The sequence below is a fragment of the Camelus dromedarius genome, chromosome 16, assembly GCF_036321535.1.
Source record: "Camelus dromedarius isolate mCamDro1 chromosome 16, mCamDro1.pat, whole genome shotgun sequence".
NCBI classification, from domain to species: Eukaryota; Metazoa; Chordata; class Mammalia; order Artiodactyla; family Camelidae; genus Camelus; species Camelus dromedarius.
Window position 1 is genome coordinate 8,277,504 of NC_087451.1, and position 22,074 is coordinate 8,299,577.

Genomic DNA, 22,074 nt, shown 5'->3' on the forward strand with positions numbered 1-22,074 from the left:
CGTTCAACCTCACATCTTTCTTAACGGTGTAGCCCCTCCAGGCAGCCTCTGGCTGCATTTCCCAGTTTGCACAACTGTAGGTGTATATTTGCCACCCAGAGGTTCAAATCCCACGCATGGCTTTTATTAAACCATCTCTTCCTGCAGCCACCTAATCCTAATACATGTCAGTCCTCAACCAGCCACCTCCCCAAGACCTCCTCCTCTGCCTGCTAACTAAAGAATACCAGATTTTACTAGTTTACCAGCGTTTACTACCAATGTGAGACCCTAGGTAGGAAAAGCAGTGAAGAGCATCCCTGTGTCTCCCTGTAGAACAGCGAGCCTTCAGCAGTAAAACACCCTGGAAAACACAGCTGCCGGCTGCCCGCCCCCCACCCCAACCCTCCTCCTGCTCCAAGGAATCATCCTGCCAGAACGTGGCTGCCTAGCAAGGCCTTTGGGAGAATTTGATAAGTTAGACAAGGCTGCCCTCTTGTGGTTAAGAAAATCATCTGTCTAAAATAAAATACTTCCTAGTCTCCATTTACAGCAACAGGGATGGTACTGGAGAATGTCACTCTAATTGAAGTGAGCCAGAAAGAGAAACAAAACTACCATACGATATCACTCTTATGTGGTATCTTAAAAAAAAAAAAAAAAGACAAATGAACTTATATATAAAACAGAAACAGACTCACAGACATAGAATACAGACTTGTGGTTGCCAGGGGGTTGGGGGGGGGGGTGGGGAGAGATAAACTGGGAGTTCGAGATTTGCAGATACTGACAGGTATATATAAAATAGATAAACAAGTTTATACTGTATAGCACAGGGAACTACAGTCAATACCTTGTAGTAGCTCACAGCGAAAAAGAATATGAAAATGAATATATGTATATTCACATATGACTGAAGCATTGGGCTGTACACCAGAAATTGACACAACACTGTAAACTGACTATAACTCAATAATAAATAAATAAATAAATAAATAGGGCTGAGACTACCATGAAATATGGTAATTCCTACCATTGTGGAGTTCATCGGATCCTTTTAGGCTAAGAAGCTAGTGAGGAAAAACTGTCATCACCAGATTCAAGGACTTGATGAAAAGCTAATTTTCTATCCAGTTGCACAAAGAAATTAACTTTGCCCGCTAAGCTATGAGTTCTTCCTTACTCGACTGTGAGCACTTGGGGTGCAGAGACTGGATTTTAATCTCCTTCATATACTGCTGACTCCTAGCAGAGTGACTGGCATATTTGGGTGCCCTAATATGTGTCTGTAGAATAAAACGAGGGAATGTTTCCATACGTTCTCATGGCTCAGTTGGCAAAGCTGACAGAGAGAGCCCTCTGAGTGTGAAGGAAACTGGCCACACCTTGGTACCAGCCAGCACCCCTACAGAGATGGAAAAGCACAAGTTCGCCCTGGGAAGGAGCCAGGAGCAGAGTTTCTGAGATCCAGACTTCACTAGAGCTTCCTCCCCGCCCTGGTCACTGCAGTGTTTGTGCTCAGGCCCACACTAACAGGATACCAGATTTTACTAGTTTACCAGTGTTTACAGGCTATGTGAGACCCTAGGAAGGAAAAGCAGTGAAGAGCATCCCTGTGTCTCCCTGTAGAGCAGCGAGACTTCAGCAGTAAAACACCCTAGAAAACACAGCTGCCGGCTGCCCCCCACTTCCCCCACCAGCCCTCCTCCCGCTCCAGGGAACCATTCTGCCAGAATGTGGCTGCCTAGCAAGGCCTTTTGAGAGAATTTGATAAGTTAAACAAGGCTGCCCTCTTGTGGTAAGAAAAAATCACCTGTCTAAAATAAAATGCTTTCTATTCTCAATAACAAAAACAAAGAACCCTATTGAACCTGTGAGCAATACTTATATCTTTTTAATATTAGATAATTTAAAGTACACTGAAGTCAGCTTCTAGGACAAAATAAGTGATAAGTAAAATTGTAAGCGAAAAAGTAAATTATCAATTGAAAAGCCTGCTCTAGATTGAATTATAATCATCAAGAATTCATTACTGGTTTTGGAATTTAAAGGCTGATGAAATAATTCCTTAAAACATGGTATTTCTTTCATGGATGATATATTTTAGACTTTAGTTGCCTTACACAGCAGTAACACTGGTTCTATTCATACATTTATTCACTGAGTAAATATCTGTGAAGCACCAGGGGATACCAACGATCCTAAGATATTCTTTTTTTCATGTTTTATCATTTACGACGCATTTGCCAATCCATGGAGTATTATACCTTGTTGCCAGGCGGCAGCAGAGATGTGGAAGGCATTGTCATTGCCGGGGAGTGTACAATCTGCTTGCTGTTGCTAGCGGCCCAGGAGACAACAGTAACCACTCGATACTTCAGTCATCCCTCCCCAAGTCTATTTTAAAAACCATTTGGGAGGGAAAACCAATCCTGCTTTGTTGCCTGAAAAACCTTTCATTGACACTTTCTGGCAAAATTAAGAAAGTACCACCACTAAAACTTGCAAGGTGGGTGTCAACAGCTAGACAGTATTGAGAGCAAACAGGGGAACAGTCTAAGGAATGCTGCATCACCAATGCGCTTGATGGCATAAAGGGTGACATGGTGTGGAAAAACACAGACACCTCTGAGTCAAAAGTGAGTCAGGAGAGTTGGATTATGTATGGGGCAAAAAATCTTTGTTAATTTCTTTTGTTTCCGTTTTCCTTCACATATACCTATAGGAGTAATATTTAAAAAAACAAAACAAAACAAAAAAAAAACTAGGACTAAGATGTCTCAAAGGGTTTCTTAAACAAATATAAAATAAAAATTCTAGGTGATCGGGAAGCAGTATGCCACAGTTTTAATTGGAAACTTTTTATCTTCATGGTCCCTAAAATAATAGTGCATCTTACAACGGAAGGAATCAGATTCAATGAACCTTGGAATGTACTAGCCGTGTCACAGTCACTGAATAATGTGATAAACAGAAAGACTTTCTCTGCCCTCACAGAGCCAAATGAGGGGGAGATAATTACAAACTCGCAAACAAATAAAGAAATGAGACCATTGCAAATAACGGTAAGTGCTATAAAGACAATAAAACAGTTAATACGGTAAAGACAAGGGCAAGAGAGAGGCTTAGATCAGCACTGCAGAGAGATGGAGAAGTCCAGGAGAGCGTACCATCCCATCCCAAGACATGAGAGAAGACATGTGTTGAAGAAGCAGGCAGAGATCAACTGGGACAAACGGTGTTAGGAAAGTAAGATGAGCTGAGGGACCTGTCCTTAGTATGGGCAAGGCCATATCTTCTAAAAGGGACCTTACAGCTGGACTAAAGTGAAGATGTTGGGGAGCAATCTCTTTGGGTATGCATCTCTTTGGGTAGATCTCTTTCAGGGGTTGTGGGAAACTGCAGGGTGGGTCTTCCCTGCAGGGCAATGTGGAATAACAAGAAAGTATGTTTTGCAATTTGAGGGGGACAATATTAACTTTTGTAAATAGACAACAAGTAAACAAGTAATTCCATAAAAGAATTTCAGATTAGAATCAGCATTGTAAAGGGCATAAAACAAGGTGATGTGGTAGAAAGAAGGGAATAGTAGCCTGCTTTAGGCTTCGGGCTTTAACAGTTTTGAGCACCAGTGATATGACAAGGCCTGTGTTAAAAGTGTTCAAATGTTGTGTTATTTAAATCTTGAGACACATTGGTTGAGAAATGTGGAATTAGCGCCATCATTATAAATAAGGAAACGGGTTCTGAAAGGATAATTTGCCTGTCGAAGGTCACAGTTAATGAATAGTAGCACTGTCATTTGAACCAAGTTTAGCATCTAAATTGAATGTCCTGTTTCCCTCTGCTGCCCACCCCTTCTTTCAAGGCTCTCCTGGTGAACAAACCTGCCCGGAGCATCCCTCTGGGCTGCCCTTCCCCTCCTCCAGCCTGATGTCTCAGTTCTGAGTCTCTTGGGTTTTTTGAACCCCATTCCCACAAGAACTTTTTTTCAAGTAAATTGATCAACAAATCACACATGATTCATAAGAGGCTAATAAAAACTAAATGTGTGACTGGTATAATGCCAGTAGGTGCTAATAGGACCTTCTTTTCCCAAACAGGTGACACCTGTATATTTAAATAGGGGCTTTCAGAGAGATCTTGTCAAACCTCAGAAGCTGTTTCCTAATAATAGGAATTTTAGGCCACCTGGTAGGTTAATAAACCAATTAGTATTTACTGGGCTTTATTATATCCTGAGCACGATTCTACATGCTAACCATACATCATCTCATTTTTCAACACAACCCTATGAAGTGGGAATTAGTGTTTATCACCAGAGAGCTGGGATTTGAAATCGGATCATCTGACTTGCAAATCTGAATTAGGTTTCCAAAAGAACACACAGGAGTTAAATTACAGACTCCAAACGAGTCAAGTGTGAATGGGTGAGGTCACGAAACCCACCAAAAGCTAGTTGGCTTAGATTATGATAAAGCTTTGATTTAAAACGTCACTGGAATCCTTTGAGATGAGAAGTTCAGCCAACAATTTCCCTCTAGTATCAGATGTCAGTGGCACTCCTTAATTGTAAGTATGATGAGGGAAGCTAATGAAAGCATTTGCATTGTTTAAAGTTGACTATTGGCAGAAGGGTCAATGTTTAAATCATTTTATTGGCACTACCGACGAAGAGTGCTGGACTAGAGGCTGCAGTTGTTACCAAACCGAGCTTGGGTCCACTCACCCGACGTACAGCAAAGCCAATCTACTGACACTGGGTTGCAGTCAAGGAAAAGAATGGTGTTTATTGCAGGGCCCTAAGCAAGGAGAATGGGCAGTTCATGCTCAAAAGACCTGAACTCCTCCATGGCTTTCAGGGAAGGGCTTTTAAAGGCAACATTTGGGGATGAGGATGCATGATCAGCTGTGGTGGTGGGGTAACAGGGTGATGTTTTAGGAATCTTAATCATCGACCTTCTGGTTCCAATCATTCTGGGGTCTACATGCTTGTGGTCAGCTTTCTCTATCTGAGTGAGATAGAGGTGGGATGGGCATGGGATTTAGTTTCTGCAGACAGCTTAAAGATATGGGTCAGATTGTTGTGTTTGAGGATGTTGACTGAAATAAATGCACAACCTAAAAGTTGAGAGTTATGTTTTACTCGGTGGACATTTCTGAAGACTCGAGCCCAAGATGACAGCCTCTCAAACTGCTCTGAGGGACTGCTCCAAAGAGGTAGGGGAGGAGCCAGGATATATAGGAGCTTTACAACAAAGACCAGGTAGTTGGAACATTAAAAGATTACTTATTAACTAAAGAAAGCCAGTCATCTGAAGTTAAAGAATTTAGCGCTTTTCTATGTTATGGGAGGGAGCAAATATTTGGGCTCATTGAATTCATTCCTTTGATGAACACCTAGCTATCTAGGGCCAGTATCCTGTCCTTTCTTCTCGTGAATCCCCTCAGAGTGCACCATTGTGAGTGGCTGCAGAGGCTGGGCTGCAGGCTTGTCTTCACTGGGGGGTGGCAGCAGCCACTGATGACTTGATGGCTTCAGTGTTCTTTGTCTACTGATACAGCTTGCAGTATTTTTCATTCACAAGGAGGAACTGTTGCCGATAGATGCAACCGGTGTTCCAGGTTCTTATCCTTTCCCAGAAAGAATTCATAGACAAGACTTAGAGGTTAAAAAAGGTAAAGTGAGGACTTATTAAAGGATGGATAGTACACTCTCAGGGAAGAGCGGGCAGGCTCAGGTGAGCAGCTGCCCTGAGTTTCTTTGGCAAGTTAGTACATAGGGTGTAAAAATGAATGGGCGGAATATTCACTGGGGAGGGAAGGGTTTGGGGTCATACTCCCTGATTATCATCCCAACTCCACCTTCCCAAGGGGAGGAGGGATTTTTCTCCTTATTTAGTCTGGATCGGAAGTGTCATGGCATTGGTGCATGATGGGTACTTCTGATCTGCCAGGCTAATTTTATTGAAATGAGGGCATAATGAGCAAAAGATTACATTCGGACACTGGAGATTCCTGCCTTTTCCCGCCATTCTTTGTTCTTCTCCAGGCCACTTGTCATCCCAAAAGGCATGATCCCTTATCAGCCCCAAGGTTCCTGCTTTTCTTTCTCTGCCTAAGGATCCCTGCTGCTTACATGATGTGTGGTTTCCTGCATTTGGCCTGTGCCCCTCCTTTCTGCCCAATTCCTGCCATTTGGTCTGTGTCCCCCTTTCTCTGCTCATATCTAGCTATCTGCCTGCTCTAACAGAACTAGGGCTCTGTTATATTGCTGAGCTGTTGTTTAAGCTATCATTACTTCTCTTGATTGACTGCTTCTCCTTTGTTTCTGCACTCCCTCACTTCTCTAGTTGCTCACTTCTTGTGCCTGCTCTTTTGAACTCAAGGAAGACCTAGGAGACTAAAGCATTTTCTAAAAACAAGAAATGAGGGACACAGAGAGGCTTTTGTATCTGGGAAGGCTCCGTGGGGTCTTGCTGGGTTTCACAGGTACTCCCTGGGACCAATGACAGGATCCTGGCCCCACGTGCAGGGTGATGAAATGGAAAGGGCTGGAGCTCTGGAACGAGACAAACCCAAATTCATCTCCTGATTCTGAGTGACTTTAGGCAAGTCATTTAGTAAAATGGGAATAATGACTCTTAGTTTATAAGATTATTATTGTCATTATCATTATTGTTATTATGAGAGATACCAAAGCATTTTGTAGAGAGGCTGGCACAGTAGGAAGTCAACCAGGGTTTGTTTCCATCACTCTCCTGTGCCTGTCCCCTCTCATCTTGGGTCTCTGAGTTCAGACGAAAGAGAAAGAAGAGAGAAAAGGCTGAGCTTTGAAGTTAATTTCCAGAACTGTGAGTTGCCAGAATCTAGTACATTAAAAAACTGGGGAAATAAGGTCAACATATATTTTTGTACACATGGTTTTCAAAATTAATGGGCAAGAATTATTGTGTAAAATTCATTTTTAAAGATAATTAATACTAATATGTCTTTAGATCCACAGGGACTTGGTTACGTTTGAGAGAACACAAGTTTCAGTCCAATTTCATCCCTAAAGAGTATTGAGGCTTATAACATTTAAGAACTGCTAGACTGAGCAGTGTTCATAGAGAAAAAAAGAAAAAAGGTAAAGAGACAGACAAAGAACACAAGGGGATCTGGAACTGATTAAAAGGAAAGAGTCAGGGAGAACTTTAAGATTTTTCATTTGGGAAATTATGAAACAGTTGACTGAAATAAATGCACAGCCTAAAAGTTGAGAATTACATTTTATTCGGCAGACATTGCTGAGGACTCAAACCCCTTCAAGCCCAAGATGACAGCCTCCCAGATTGCTCTGCAGGACTGTTCAGAAGAGGTAGGGGAGGACTCAGGATATATAGGAGTTTTACAACAAAGACCAGGTAGTCGGAACATTAAAAGATCACTTGTTAAGTGAAGAAAACCAGGAATCTCTCATTAAAGAATTTAGCACCCTTCTATGTATGAGAGGGAGCAAACGTTTGGGCTCATTGAATTCATTCCTTTGACAAGTACCTAGCTATCTAGGTCCGGTATCCTGTCCTTCTTTATTCTGAGTCCCCTCAGGGTGCACCTCTGTGGGTGGCTGCAGAGGCCGGGCTGCAGGCTTGTCTTCAATGGGGGTCAGTGACAGCCACTGATGACCTGATGGCTTCAGCATCTTTTGTTTACTGATATGGTTCGCAGTATTTTTCATTCACAGTATCATTGCCTAATCTGGGACCTTTAAACAATTTTGATGCCTTTGCTGTATTCCAGGTTCGTTAAAAACGCAATCTCTGTGGGTGGGACCCAGGCATCTGTACTTTTTACAGTGGCCCAGGTGATTCTGGTACACTGATAACTGCTTCCATCACAGCAGGAAGTCAAGTAGCATACTGAAATGATGGAGAAGGGGGTGAGTATAGTTTCAGTTATATCGCGGTCAGAGTCCATCAAGGCATCCAGGAGGGAATTAAAGACTGGATCTCAGCAAGGATAGAGAAGCTCAAGATTTTAAAGAGCCATTCATGCATTCAATAAACCTTCCTTAAGGGCCTGTTAAGTGCCTGGATACGGAGTCCAACAAACAGGATCCTCTTCCCTTGAGGAGCTTCTGTGGAGGGCAGAGGTGGGGGGCACATATTTCTAAACCGGGAAGCAGTATAGAGTGTTGTGAGCTCTAAGACAGAAATCTGTACACAGGACAGGAAAGGAGGACTCAGTTCTCTTGGGAGTGGTCAGAAAAGGCTTCATAGAGAAGGGACAAGAAGGCACCCCGAGGGAAATGGAGAAAGAGGAAAAGGCAGACTCCTGTGGGGAGGCTCACTGAAGTGTAGCAGGTAGGGAAGAAGACTGAGGAGTGGGGATCATGAAAAGTAGCAGCCAGAAAAAGGAACGCAGGATAGGGAAGTGCCCGGAAAGGTGGCGGGGCCAGGGGAGGGAGGGAGAAGGATAGCTGACGGGATGGCATCATGTAGTACAGAGAGGACAAGGAGGATGAGGCTGAGAAGTGGCTGTTAGATGTGATGATCAAATCACCATGGAAATTCGTTTCTACAGTAGGACAGCTAGGGAAGAGAGAGGAGGAGGTGTTTGGAACTGGACCTATTGGAAACGGAGAAGGCTAAAGAGAGGGCTTGAGAAAATACTAGGGGGAGGGCTGGGAGAACAGTTTAAAATATTAAAATAGAGGAGAGGTGACTGTAGTGGGAAGAATTTGGGACTCAGGGTTAAGCTATTGTGTGCATTCTCCTAGCTGGGGCTGCACAGCCTTGGGCCAGTCATCTCCCTTCTCTGGTTGTCAATTTTCTCATCAATGATAATGAGGATAGAGATTATGGGATTTCTATAGCTATGTCCAGATCTGACAATCTAACAAATTTAGTGGTAAGAACAGAATCAAATGAGAAAGTGAAAAAGACTCTTAGCTGCATCAAGCCTGATGATGGGGCAACTTTGTTTCCAGACGCGTATTTGCCACGTTCATTCACTTCATTCTCTAGGTACCATCCCCTAGAACCCACTTTTTAAAAAGCGTGAACTAGTAAAGAGTACCACCCACCATCTAGGTCCCTACCCATGAGAGCATGTAGGTTGCAGTCACAGCTTCTGGAATCTGTCCTTCACTAGCAAGGTGACTGTGTGACAAATTATTTGCTTTGGCTTTTCTCATTTGTTAAACAGGGTAATATAACAGCACTGGTTTCATAGAGTGATTACAAGATTCCACGAGAGGATGCATGTGATGTTTCACAGCACACCTAGCACTCAGCTCTAGTACGGGAAGTATTAGCAATGCTGAACAGTCATAGGAGGAACAGTGGGCCCTGTGCCAGCAAAGCACGTGAAGGCCCCCATTCCTATCTTCTTCAGGAAGCCTACCTTTGAACCAAACAGATGCTTTGGAAAAAAACAAACAAACAAACAAACAAAAAACGAGGAGACATCGTGCTCAATGAGCAGATTCACCTAGTGGCAAAAATACAGGCTTTGGAATTGGGCAGCTATGATTCAAACTCTCATCAAGCTATTTATTAGCTTTATTCTTCTTAATCTCAGATTACATATTTGTAAAAATGAGGTGCATTCTACCTGCCTCCAGACGTATGAAGCCCACATTTAGATAGATTTCCAGTTCCAGGCACTCAAGTGTATTTAAAATAAAGATTATTTTCTTTGCTTCTACCTAGCACTATGACTTATGTATAAATAAATAAATAAATAAATAAATAAATAAATAAATAAATAAATAAATAAATAAATAAATAAAGCTTAGTGAGTGTTCCTAGAATTGAAATTGTGAGATTTTGCTCCTGGTACCCAGAAATTTTACTCTTTCTTTCTTTCTTTCTTCCTTTCTTCTTTCTTTCTTCCTTTCTTTCTTTCCTTTCCTTCCTTTCCTTCCTTCCTTCTTTTCTTTTTTCTTTTCTTTTCTTTTCTTTTCTTTTTTTTTTATGGGATTCTGCCCCTATTCTGACCCTTACAAAACTGAATTCTAACCTACTCCCAAACCATACTAACATTTACTGGGTTGATTTTCACCCCTGGAGAGCAGGGGGATCATGGAGAAAGCAGAGGAACACAGAGAGAGGAGGCTGCACCACCACAACACCCTCGCGGCCACACAGGTATTTTTTTTCAGCCTGGTTCCGATTACCCAGCCATAACGTCCTGCACACGCACCCTGTGCATTCCTCCTGTTCTCAGTGCCTCAATCCTGTAACACAAGAAAATAAAAAATGAAAGCTCTCACATAAGAAGTAGCAGAGTTATGTTAAAATTCTATCTGGATGGCTGGTTTCTTCCTAATTCTCATTCCCTGGTGGAAGGCCACTGACACCAACAGCAGCCTAAGCTAAAGCTGACTTTCTCTTTAAGGTTGTTTGATTGTGGGGTCCAGAGAGTGCGATATTTTACTAGAGCCTATAATGAAATGGAGATTAGGTTGGTGATGTCACAAGAGGTTTCCAACAGTGTCAGCAGAGGCTGTGGTGATGACTAAGGAAGTTGATAAATGGCACCATCTGAAGTGGCATCCTGGGTAAGCCTGGTTGGAGAATATTAGTTACAGGTGGGAGAAATATTATTACAACAAAAAATGTTTCAATCTAGATTTCTGAATTCCAGGTATTAGTTCACATAGGTCAAGAAAAATTCGAAATAACAGAAATAGAGCAAAAGAGAAAAAAAAAAAAAAGCCCCTTGGCAGCATACTGCAATTGGTTTTGACTTCTATTTTCAAAACTATGATTAAGGACACACATCAACCTTGTCCCCTTTCATCTCTTGTCACCGTTTCTAGGGACAAAGAATGGTTTGTAGGACTGGGCCTATTGAGGGTGAGAGGTTCTTGTCTTGTCGCAGAAAGAATTCAGAGACAAGAAGCGGAGGTTATGAAAGCAAAGCAAGGATTTATTAAGGAATAGGTAGTAGGCTCTCAAGGAAAGAGCGGGCAGACCCAGATGGGTGGCTGCCCCGAGTTTCCTTGGCAGGATCCTTACGTGAGTGTTAAAATAAATGGACAGAATATTCATGGGGGGGGGGGTTGGGGTCATTTTACCTGAACTTCCTCTCAGCTCCACCTTCCCAGGAGGGAAGGAGGGACTTTTCATCCTTATTTAGTCTTGATCGGGAAGTTGGATGAGGTTATAATGAACAAAAGGTTACATTCAGATGGGGGTATCATAAGCAAAAGGTTATATTTGGAAGGAGGTCATAATGATCGAAAAGTTACATTTGGATAGTGGGAATTCCTGTCCTGTCCCACCCTTCTGCCTTCAGGACACTTATCAACCCAGAAGATACGGTTTTTTGACAGTCTAGAGGATCCTGTTTTTCTTGGTCTGTCCCAGGACCCCTGCTGTTCACAAGATGTATGGTTTTCTGCCATTTGCCCATGTCCCCCTTTCTCTGCTCATATCTAGCTACCTGCCTGCTCTAACAGGCCCAAGTTGACCACAGGAAGCAAGATCTGGAGGCACAGGGAGGCTCTTATGCTAAGTGCCATCACCTGGGAGACATCCCACTCCTCCACAAGCTCCGGTATCCAGGGATATAATTACTAATGCTAATGAGACGTTAGTTAATCAGATACACAAGAAAAGGAAATACATTCCTCTTCAGAAAGGGCGGCTGGAAAGAGGTTGAACTGCTCCAGCTCGGATTTACATTCCGAAGCGGGCAAGGCCAAACACTCCCTGCTGGAGCAGAAGGAAAGCCCCTCTCCCCTTCTCAGTTTAGCTGGAAGGCACAGCTCCCAGGAGGAACGGAGAGCTCGCTCGGCCAAGCCCTGTGGTCCCTCAGGAAATAGGGGTGAGACAAAGGACACCAGCTACTGCGAGGCCCCTAAGGTCAAAGCCAGGTTCTCCTCCTGCCCGTCACCTGCGGCTTTAAAGGGCAAGGGACACAACTCCCCTCCTGGATCTCTGGGGCGGGGAAATAAGTGGGGGTGGGGTAAGTATTTCTAGCTACTGGATTCACTCAGTGGTTATTTATTTCGTGGGTACCAGGCACTGACCTAAGCGGTTCACGTGGGCAATGCTCACAGTAACCTGAGACAGGCGTTTAACCTCAGATTTCCTTCTCCACAAAGGGCAGCAGGAGGCGCAGAGAAGAACCCAGGGAGCTGCAGCACCCGCGCCCGGGTCGCTGGGCTCCAGGCTGTGGTCCCAGGGCCGCCTGGCGGGACCCCCGGGGGCACGCGTCCCCCTGGACCTCACCCAGGGCCCCACCCTGTGGGACTCCGCCCCCCTCTCCGGAGCCCACGCCACCTGGGTTCCCACCCTGTGTCTCCGCGCCCCCGGGACCCCGCCCCCGGGACCCCGCCCCCTGGCTCCCCTCTCCCCGGACCCCGCCCGGAGCCCAGCGCCCCGCAGCGGCGGGGGGAAACGCGGCCGTGAGGGAGGAGCCAGGGCCCAGGCGGGTGGAGTCGGGAGCGGCGACGGCGGAGGCGGAGGCTCGGCTGGTTCCCTGCGCTACCATGGCGTTCGGAAAGAGTCACCGGGACCCGTACGCGACCGCCGTGGGCCACCTCATAGGTAAGGGGTCCCTTTCCCGCTGACTCCCTTCTCGGGCGCGGAGGACCGCGTGGGTCCAAGTTGGAGGAAATCCTCCCCCACCGCCCGCCCCCGCAACTTTCCCAGCGCCCGGCGCGCCGCGCGGCCCCTGGAGGTACCTGTCCACCGCCGATGCCCCTAGAACCCCGCCTCCTCACTCCCTCCTTCCGGTGCCTGGGAGGGAGGGAGAGGGGAGCAGGGGGAGGGAACAGGTGGGCCCACAGGAGACAGGTGCGGCGTGGGTGGGCCTCTACGGGAGCGCGTCAACTTCTGGGCAGCGGCAAGCTCTTCAGAAAGTGCGTCCCCCAGAGGGCCCAGGGTTGTCGTGGCCGCTTACAGGGAGAAGGTTCCTGGAGGATAAGTGCGATGACCTCGCTGTGACAGGTCTCGTCAAATCAGTTCTCTCTAGCTCCAGGCCCGTACAACCTAAGTTACTTTTTCGGGGTAAACGTTGAGAATGAACATGCTCAGCCCTGGAGTGGAGGAAGGGGGAGCCTGGCGCGCTCGGGGGTGTGGGGGTCACAAGAAGCCCCTCCAGGCCACTAGGGGCCACGCAGGTGCCTGCCTGTGACTCCCTTCCCTCCAGGCTGCGCTCTCATCCACGTACGCGGAAGCGGGAGCCAGGGCCTGGACTCTCACCAACACCGGCCCCCTTCTCCCTCTTCTCCCTGTGCCTCCCTTGGGAACCAGGTGTGGCGCCAGTGCGTGTAGATGCCAGGCAAAGCATGGTCATGTGGAACTTAGTGGGGTTGGGAAATCCTGAGAACCTGGAAGTTATAATAAGGAGGCTCAGATTTGGACAGTTTTGCCTACGGCTTCATTAACTGCTGTGTGACAGTAACACAGCACCCAACCTGAAGCTGAGTTCCCACACCTTTATAGGATGGTGGGTGTAGCTATCATGGAAGAGGAAATGCCTTCCCAGTACCTGTTGCTGGCTGAATCCCTTTGGGTACCAAAGTGAACCCTGAACAGAAATGGATGCAGACTGCATCTTCATAGGCTGATTTATTCCTTAATGCTGTAAGCATTTACTGATACTGCCAGCTATCTATCTGGACCTGGATGAGGCAAGACCTGGTCTCAACCATCAGGGAATGCACAGTCTTGTAGGAAAGACACACACAGTTTTGTAGTATCTGTAGTACAGTACCTTTGCAATAGAGAAATGTAAAACATTTAAAACATATGGAAAAGGGAGAACTTAATTCTGCCATGGCTTTTGAAGGGTGAATAGGAGTTTTCTAGGAAAATGGAAAGGTGGGAGGAAGAGCAGGAAACGGGGAGCAAGGAATTTGGCAGGAAGAACAATGGTACGTGCCTGAACAACACAAGGTTGGTAAGCTTTGCACATTGAATGCCAAGTTCAAAAAAAGTGCTTCTTCTAGATGGGAAGCAGGCTAAGGTCTGGGGTTTCCCCAACCAATCCTTTATCCTCTTCTTTATCCTTTTACATTTTCTCTTCATTCCCTCTAGGACCTTGTGTTTTCGTGCTGAGGGATATTCTCCTTTGTTGTAGGAAAGGTCATTCAGGTTGAGTGTCCTATTATCCTTTCCAGGTGTCATTTCATATTCTTAAGGAGGATGTGGAGAAGGAAATGATATCTGATTGTTTACTGGTGGGGTTCCAGGTACAGGGACTTTAGGTCTGCCTGGTGTAGCTCTGGTTAGTGCAGGTGCTGGGAGTGACCTTGCTCTATGGCTAAAGGACATAGACAGTTTCAGTAGTTCCATTTTATTTCTCAACACCACCTCCCCAAGGATGGAATAAAAAGATTTTTAAAAAGCAAAAAAAAAAAAAAAAAAAAAAAAAAAAATCTCGTATCAGACAACCTAGGTTTGAATGCTGGTTCTACCTTGTACTGGCTGTGTAGCCTTGGGTTATTTCCTTAACTTCTCTGAACTTTTATTTCTTCGTGTATAATAGTGGATTAAATGAAATTGCATAAGATGAAAGACTTAGCACTGTTCACTTCACCTTATAGGTGGCTGTCCTTCTCTGAAAGACAGGCAGGCAGATGGAGATTTAGCTGGGCTGGCCTGCAGTCTTTATTAATAGGTCACTCATTACTGTTGAAACAGCAGCACTCTGAACTTGAGTTTTGACTGATTCCTGAATTACTGGGAATAGCTCAGAGAAAAAAAAAATCTCTTTGCCCTTTGGTAATATAAACTTAATGGTACTTGCAACTCCAGGCAGATTATTTGAGGAAAACCAGACATTTTTTATTCAGTTGTAGCATCGGCTCAACATAACAGCTTTTTCTTTGCAGAAAAGGCTACATTTGCTGGAGCTCAGACTGAAGACTGGGGCCAGTTCATGCACATCTGTGACATAATTAACACTACCCAGGATGGGTGAGTACAGTATGTGGTTCATGCATTTGCCTCTGATAAGAAACATCATATAACTGAAAAATTGTGCTCTACACTGGAATTTGACACAACATTGCAAAATGACTATTACTCAATAAAAAAAATTAAGAAAAAAAAAAAAGAAACATCAGAACTAACAGTACATTTTGTCCTGCAGTCTTTGGCTTTCTCGTTGAGTGTTTCCATCACCCTTTAAGCGACCACTGCCTTTTGAAGACATGTCAGGTTGAAATACTAGGACAGCTGCTTGTTTCAGCATGTGGAATATCTGAGAACCCATTATCATTTTTCTCCTCTTTGCGTTTTCCTTAATGGTTTCAAGTTTTATCTCTGTGAGGTTCAAATTCCTTGTTCTTGAGAGAGAGAGAGAGATTGTTTGTTCTTTAGGAATTCCCCCTCCGCTGATTGCCAGTATTTCATGTAACTGTAACTGAAAAATATTTTCAAGAAGCTAGTGGACTCCTGATGGTGACCTATCTCTGGGCTGTTTTCATTATCAGTCAGGAAGTAATGTAGCAGCTTTTTACTCTGCTTGTCACAAGACATTTTTTTTTTCCTTCCAAATGCCAACTCACTCATGTTCATGCTAAGCTCTTAAAAGCTGTTCTATCTTTTGTTACACTTTTTAAACTTTAGAGAATTGAAGTTTAAAAAACAAAATTGTTAAGAAGGCCAACTATTTTCAGACTTAGTCTAAATTACAAAGTCATTATAAGGAATACAATTCTCTGAATTTTCCTGTGCATATTAAAGTAATAATGAACAGCAAAAGAGATTGTCTTAGTTTTTGTTGATGGAGAAAACATTCCAGTTAATTATTGACTATATCAATGGAAAGTGCTTATGGTTAGTAATATAAAACATTTATGGTGTTTTCCCTATAATCTTATTTACTGTATTTGGTTCCTCTGAACCTTTTCTTCACTGGCAATACGAATTTCTTCATTGCTAATACAAAATGCAAATTTACAATCAGCATAAATTTTTTTTCTTTTAAAACAGTGTCTTTATTTCTTTAAACTTTTCCAAGGGTTTAATCCTAGATTTTATATAGGATTTTTAAGAAATATATCTATATACACATCTATATATCTATATCTATATATATAGATTTTATAATAGTTACAGTTCTATGTTGGTATATGTAATATCATGTAGTTACATTATCATATAATAGAAATTCTGCTCATGCAAACATAAACAAAATTGGAAGGTAATATGTAAAAAGGATTTGTTTTGTTTTTTAAGTTGTGAGATATAATTGGCAAACAGCACTGTATAAATTTAAAGTGTGTAGCGTAATGACTTAACTTACCTGTACTGGGAAACAACTTTCACAGTAAGTTTAGTTACAATCTATCACCTCATACAATTACAATAATTTTTTTTTTTTGCCTTCTGATGGAAACTTTTAGGATCTACTCTCTTAAGAACTTTGAAATACACCATTCAGGGGGTATTAACTGTAGTCATTGTGTTGTACTTACGTATTACTTACCCATTACTTACGTATAACTGGAAGTCTGTACCTTTTGAACCTCTCAGAGTAAATTCGGACCCTCTACTTACACACAGTTCTTCCTTTTGTAACATAAAATTGTAGCCTATCAGAAGCTGACCTAGTTAGTCCTAGCACCTCCTATGTCCCACTGCCTACAGGATGCTTAGGAAATACTGGTAATCAAAATAGTAATATGTTTTGAAATTACATTTCCTGCAAACTGGTTCTGTGCATTGATGGAGGACTCTGGGTATGAGTACATTCCGCGTGTAGTGCTTTGTGGGTAATAGTCGTATAAATATTTTATTTGATTCTCACAAGGCGGTAGATGGTATTGTCTGCCTGGATGTATGAGGAAACGGGTGTGAAAAGGTAAGTGATCTGCCCAGGGTCACACAGCAGGCGGGACCAAGGCTTGCATATTGCATATGCACACTGTATATTGCTTTTCAGAGATTGCTTACTTTGAGCAGTGCCTACATTGATGATTTTACTGTATTTCTTGCTGTAGGCCAAAAGATGCAGTGAAAGCTTTGAAGAAAAGGATTTCCAAAAACTACAATCATAAAGAAATCCAACTCACCTTGTCAGTAAGTACTTTAACATTAATAATTAAGACTCTAGGATTTTCCAAGCTATGGTCACATTTCCAGTTTTGGGTAAAAAGGATACAAATATTCTGAGATAATTAATAGGTTAGCAAAAAGATATTTACAGTATGAATTAAAACTCTTCGTTCATTGAAAATTGCAGAATCCAGGGAGTTTCATTGATTGTAATAGCATTTAATTTTGTGGAGAGCGCATATTCCTGGAAAATCAGTTTTTCCTGGTCAGAAGATGAGAACTGGTATTGCAAAGCTTGTAGGTACTGAGTGGATTGAGAAGTTTGTGTGTGCGTTACACATGGGGAGAGTTGGCGCTTGAAAAGCGCCTCGCCTCTCCGTCCACTTTCTACCTCCTTTGAGCACCTCTGTGGAATCCTGAGGTGCTGGCAGCCAAGTTCCACTGCTTGGTATAGTTTGGAGAATGTTCTCTGTTGATTTAAACAATTCCCCTGCGTGTCTTGTTGTCTTGATTTGGGTGTTGACGTTGATTTGATGTGTTCCTGTTTCCCCCTCAACCTTGGCCGTGTGATTTCTTCATTGCTTGGTGAGTTGCCCGTTTTACTTCAGTGTGCTTTGCAAGCCCTGCCTGCTGCCTGAGAGTGAGCTGTGTGGCTTTCTAACTTCTTCTGAGTGCCTTTGCTGACCTCACCCCAGCCCCAGGCCATGCAGGGTCCTGGCACTCATCCTGCAGCACTGCCCTTAGGGGGTTCGGGAGTGTTGAAGAGAGCTGTGGGGCACAGGTGAGCACAGATCCCTGTTTCCACCCTCATGGGGAGAACTTCCCACATCTTGTTTTCTTGGGCAGTAGTTGAAAGAGAAGAAATGAATTCAATCGTCTTAATGAAACTGTCACTGCAGAAACCCTTCAAGTAGGGATCTGAATGTAGCTTCAGAAGGGACTTTCCTTCCTTCTGCCTTTTTTTTCCTACCTCTCACCTGTCTTTACCAAAGCAGCCTCCTCAGGGAGCTCACAGAATGGAGGGAACTAGAGAGAGGGGGGAGAGGCAACTCAGCAGACATAGCAGAATGCTGGGTTGATAACGGAAATAAACCTTTGCCTGGTACCTGGTTGATGCTCTCAGCAACCCTGTGAAGAAGTTGTCCTGTTGACTCCATTTCACAGATGAAGAGACAGAGTTAGTGAGATTAAGTGATTTTTTTTTTTTTCCTCCAAGATTTAAGTAGCATGGGCAAGATTTCAACCCAGTCCTCAGACTCTAAATTCCATGTCCTGGCTGTGGACCACCTTGCTTTTCAGAATGAATCGGGCCCCTTGCAAGAATGGGCCACTGTATTTCATTTGTGTCTTCAACTCCTTTGTACGGAGTGCAGAACTAGCACATCGGTGTATCCGATGTTGGCTGATTCATGACTGAGTGTCTTTCAGCCCCCATCCCACTCCCCTAGTATGCAGGAAGACTCAGGGCGAATGGAATGTACTGTAGAATTGGGGTAGAAAGATACATAGATGTGCTCTAAAATGAAGTGGCTCTAGGGTATCTCAAGGTTGCTGATGATTTGGAAAATTGACTGAGGAACCTAAGGGCAGAAGATGAATTTATGCCACTTTCTATATTTCCACGTGTGGTGTTTCACCTTCTTAGAGTAGTTCATTCTGTATAATGGGTTTGTCTCTTTCTCTTTTGTAGCTAGCCCACCTGATGTTTCCATGGTTGCTTCTTATCCCTGTCTCCGTATCTTCCTTCGTCGTGGTTCCTTCCTTCTGGGGATGAACCAGGAATCTTCCCCAAGGAAGCTGGATTATTCCAGAGTGTCATCTTTCTCAGCCCTCCCTTTCCCCTTAGGTTCCCAGTCTTTCCTTTGAGTATTCTGACCTCTTGAGCCTCACTCCCAGCTAGCTGCCTGTTCCCTTTACCTGGTCCACCTCAGATAACTGCATGCTCCACCTCATGATTTCCACAGCAGTACGTGAGAGCAAGAGAGTCTAAAACCTGTGCCAGAAAAAGGGTGAGTCACAGGCTGGGGTCCGACTAGCCCTTCATAGTTAGGGGCACAGTTCAAGAAGGTGCCTGCTTCTTGGATTTTCTTTAAATTGGCCTTTGGCTCTTGATAGCTTCATGCAGATCTCCCCATGTTGTGTCTTTAACGGCCCAGTCAGCTCCCCCCAAGACTACTCACTGCATTGTAGTGGTGTGTTTAAGGCTTCAGAGCTGACTTTCATATTAACTTAAGCCAAACTTAATTCTGAGGGAAATTAGTCACAGAAAGAATCATCCAGTGTCTGTCAAAAGCAATTATATGTTTACCAATAAACTCTTTAAGAATGAATCCTCACATATTACATTTCCATTTCATTACTGTGAGGTGATGAGAGCCTGTCAAGGTCAATTATAAGTGTCGTTTATATAATCTGTCGTTTGGATTCTCCACGGACTTGTTAGCCTTGATTAGGTCTTTGATGGGATCTGACTACACTGTAATTTCCTACCTCAGTTGGTGGTGCAGATCTGTCAAGAACCAGCAGTTTTGTTTTGTTTTTAAAAGCATTTTGTTAACAGGCTTTGTCTTCGCCAGAGGCTGGTTTTTCTTGAATCAGTCGATTGTGATAAGTCTCAGCAAGATACTATTATTGTGAAAAGGAAAGTGGTTGAACAGGTTCCTGGGACTCAGTTAATTAATAGGAGCCACCCCCAAGGTGATGAGCCATGGGGGCTTCAGAATTAGTGTGAGATGCGTTTATTCCTGCAGGAACTTGTAAAATGAGTTCACCCACTACCTTGGCCAGGGCTTCAGCTCTGGGTGGCCCCAAAGCCTAGTCTGCTGTGCTTGGTGTAGTGATTTACTGTGAGAAATTAAACTACCAAGTAGCTCTTTTTTTTTCCCCCAAGCCTTTCTGAAAGGAATACTTACATCAGCTAATCAGTACATCCTCTCCTGATGAGACATTTATCCATGGAATGATGGGTGATCACAGTGCTTACATTCCTTCAGGTTCTGCTACGGGTCAGCTCTTCACATACATTATATTTCACTTTAAGGTGTGCAGCAGGTCTCTGGAGGAAGGCGTGATGACCATTTTGCAGATGAGGACACTGAGGCTTAGTCAGGACAAGTGACTTGCCCAGCCAGGTGCTAAAGGAGATCTGTGAAGCCTGATGTTGGCATCCTCTTTTCATCTCTCAGTTCCTTGGCTCCCAGGTTGTCTACGCTGCCTCAGGATTATGGTATCTAGGTTGTCCTGTTTGCAAAAACAGGGTATGCAAACACACAAATTATACCAAGGCCCAATTTCAAAATGTGTAGAAACAAGGTATTTAATTTCTCCAATTTGCCACCTGTGGGTTCTGGCCGGCAGAAGCCCCACCGAGTCGGAATGCATTACTCGAGACTCTGGAAAAAGTCAAAAGAGAGCGAGAGGGAGTCAACTCCAGGAGCCTCTCAAATGCTCCCACATTTATTGTGTATAATCAAAGGAAAAATCATTAACAGTTGCGTGATGGTATGCAGGAATTTAGGGAAAGACAGGATGGGATGGAGATTGTAGAAGTCACAATGAGTACAAAGGCTTTGTTTATCTTCAGGGATGTCACAGGGAGAGGGGAGCAAGATACATTCTTACAGATTTGTTAAAGCAAAGCTCCAGACCAGCCAGTTCCTTGTTTTGGGGGATAACATACTATCTACCAGCAGGCACGCCCAGCGTTTATAGCTGAGGGCCTGGGTCGCTGCTTTGCAAAGAGCAGAGTGCTATGTAAAACCTCAATTGTGCAAGCAAGGCTTTGTCTCTGCTTTTTAGTGCAAGGAGACCAGAGCGCGGATGCACAGGCTCCTGCTTGCAAAGCAGTTACTAAGCACATTTGTTCTTCTTAAAGAAGACAAGCGGCTGGGGTCTGTTACAATTTGTTAACCCAGTCATGGGCTCCCACAGCCACAAAAAGTTTTTATTGCTTAGCTCAGTGGGCTGGGGTGGGAAGGAGGTTCTGGTGACATAATGGCAGTGGTGATAGGATTGGAGTAATTAGTCCTGACATTCTAGATTCCAGTGGGAAAATACAGAGGGCGTGATTGGTGATCTCCGGATGTTAATATTCTCTGCATTTCATGTTTGATTTTGTGTTGGTAACGTCCTGGGAATGTTGCCCATTATCATAAAATCTTGGTCCTCCAAACATAGAAAGTGGTTTGTGGAATATTTAGCATTCATTTCATCATTAGGGAAAATGAGACTTGGAGGCAAAGTATCTTGCCTAAGACTGCATAGCCGGTCCAATGAAATATTTCTATAAATCCCCATTGAACTAAAGGCACTTTTCCCATCAGCATTTCACCTAATAAAAGCTCGTCATAATCATGTGTCAAGCAAGAAAGGCATGTATTACTCAGCTTTTCAACTTGTCTTTCTCTAAACAACTTGCATTAAAATAGATTAATCTCAATATGTTTTGGATTCTTTTTTTATTTCCCTTTGCTGTAAAGGTTCTCCTTGTGTTTCTCAAAGCTGCGTGTACTCTGCTTCTGTGTTTTACGGTTGTTTTCTTAGCACCATTGCCCTAAAAAGTACAGCTTTCATACCTTCTTTTCTATTGTCAGTAAAGTGACACAACACGGAGGATGGTGTAGAGTCAATTTTCAGGGCTTCTTTTCTGCAGAGATGAGTCTGTCTATCTTGCTCATGTTATGATTTTTGTGACCTTTCCAGCCCGAGGTGGTAGTGAGCATGGGAACTAGAGATTAAATTTTGTTTTCAGATCACCTTTAGAAATCTGCTTTCTGCATGAAGTTCTTCAATACCAACTCCTTCTCTCCTCGCCTGACTTCTTCTCATGTTGACTTATTGAACATCTTTTATTCGAGGTGACTGATGACCCCCACTCTCTCAGTCCATTTTCTTAACTGTTTGACACTCCATCCTCCTGGAAACTCTGCCCTCTTGGGACTTTGCCAAATTACGTTCTCTTTCATTTTGTGCATCGGTTTCTGTTGGGTGCTCTTCAGTTGCCTTTGAGTGCCCGTCTGGTCTAACAGGTGAGCCCACTGTTCTAGCCCCTTCCTCTTCTCTGCTCATCCGAGGCAGCCTCGAGTCCTCCCTT

General features: G+C 43.8%; 1 protein-coding gene and 1 long non-coding RNA gene across 5 annotated transcripts in view; one reads left to right on the top strand and one right to left on the bottom strand.

The window, feature by feature from the left end:
- Nucleotides 1-7,237: 7,237 nt before the first annotated feature.
- Nucleotides 7,238-13,186, bottom strand: LOC135323189 (uncharacterized). The gene is made up of 2 exons (XR_010384425.1): nucleotides 12,659-13,186; nucleotides 7,238-10,201 (listed from the first exon to the last, which is right to left on the bottom strand). It is a non-coding gene; the product is annotated as an uncharacterized LOC135323189 (long non-coding RNA).
- Nucleotides 12,391-22,074, top strand: part of TOM1L1 (target of myb1 like 1 membrane trafficking protein) — a 50,071-nt gene continuing 40,387 nt past the window's right edge. The window contains exons 1-3 of one of the 4 annotated variants that reach the window (XM_031468108.2): nucleotides 12,391-12,521; nucleotides 14,813-14,897; nucleotides 16,928-17,006. In XM_031468108.2, the coding sequence (XP_031323968.2) occupies nucleotides 12,464-12,521; nucleotides 14,813-14,897; nucleotides 16,928-17,006 (222 nt within the window). In that variant the 5' untranslated portion in view covers nucleotides 12,391-12,463. The remainder of the gene's footprint in view (nucleotides 12,522-14,812; nucleotides 14,898-16,927; nucleotides 17,007-22,074) is intronic. The other 3 variants (XM_064494949.1, XR_004141859.2, XM_031468107.2) reach the window with 3 other exon arrangements.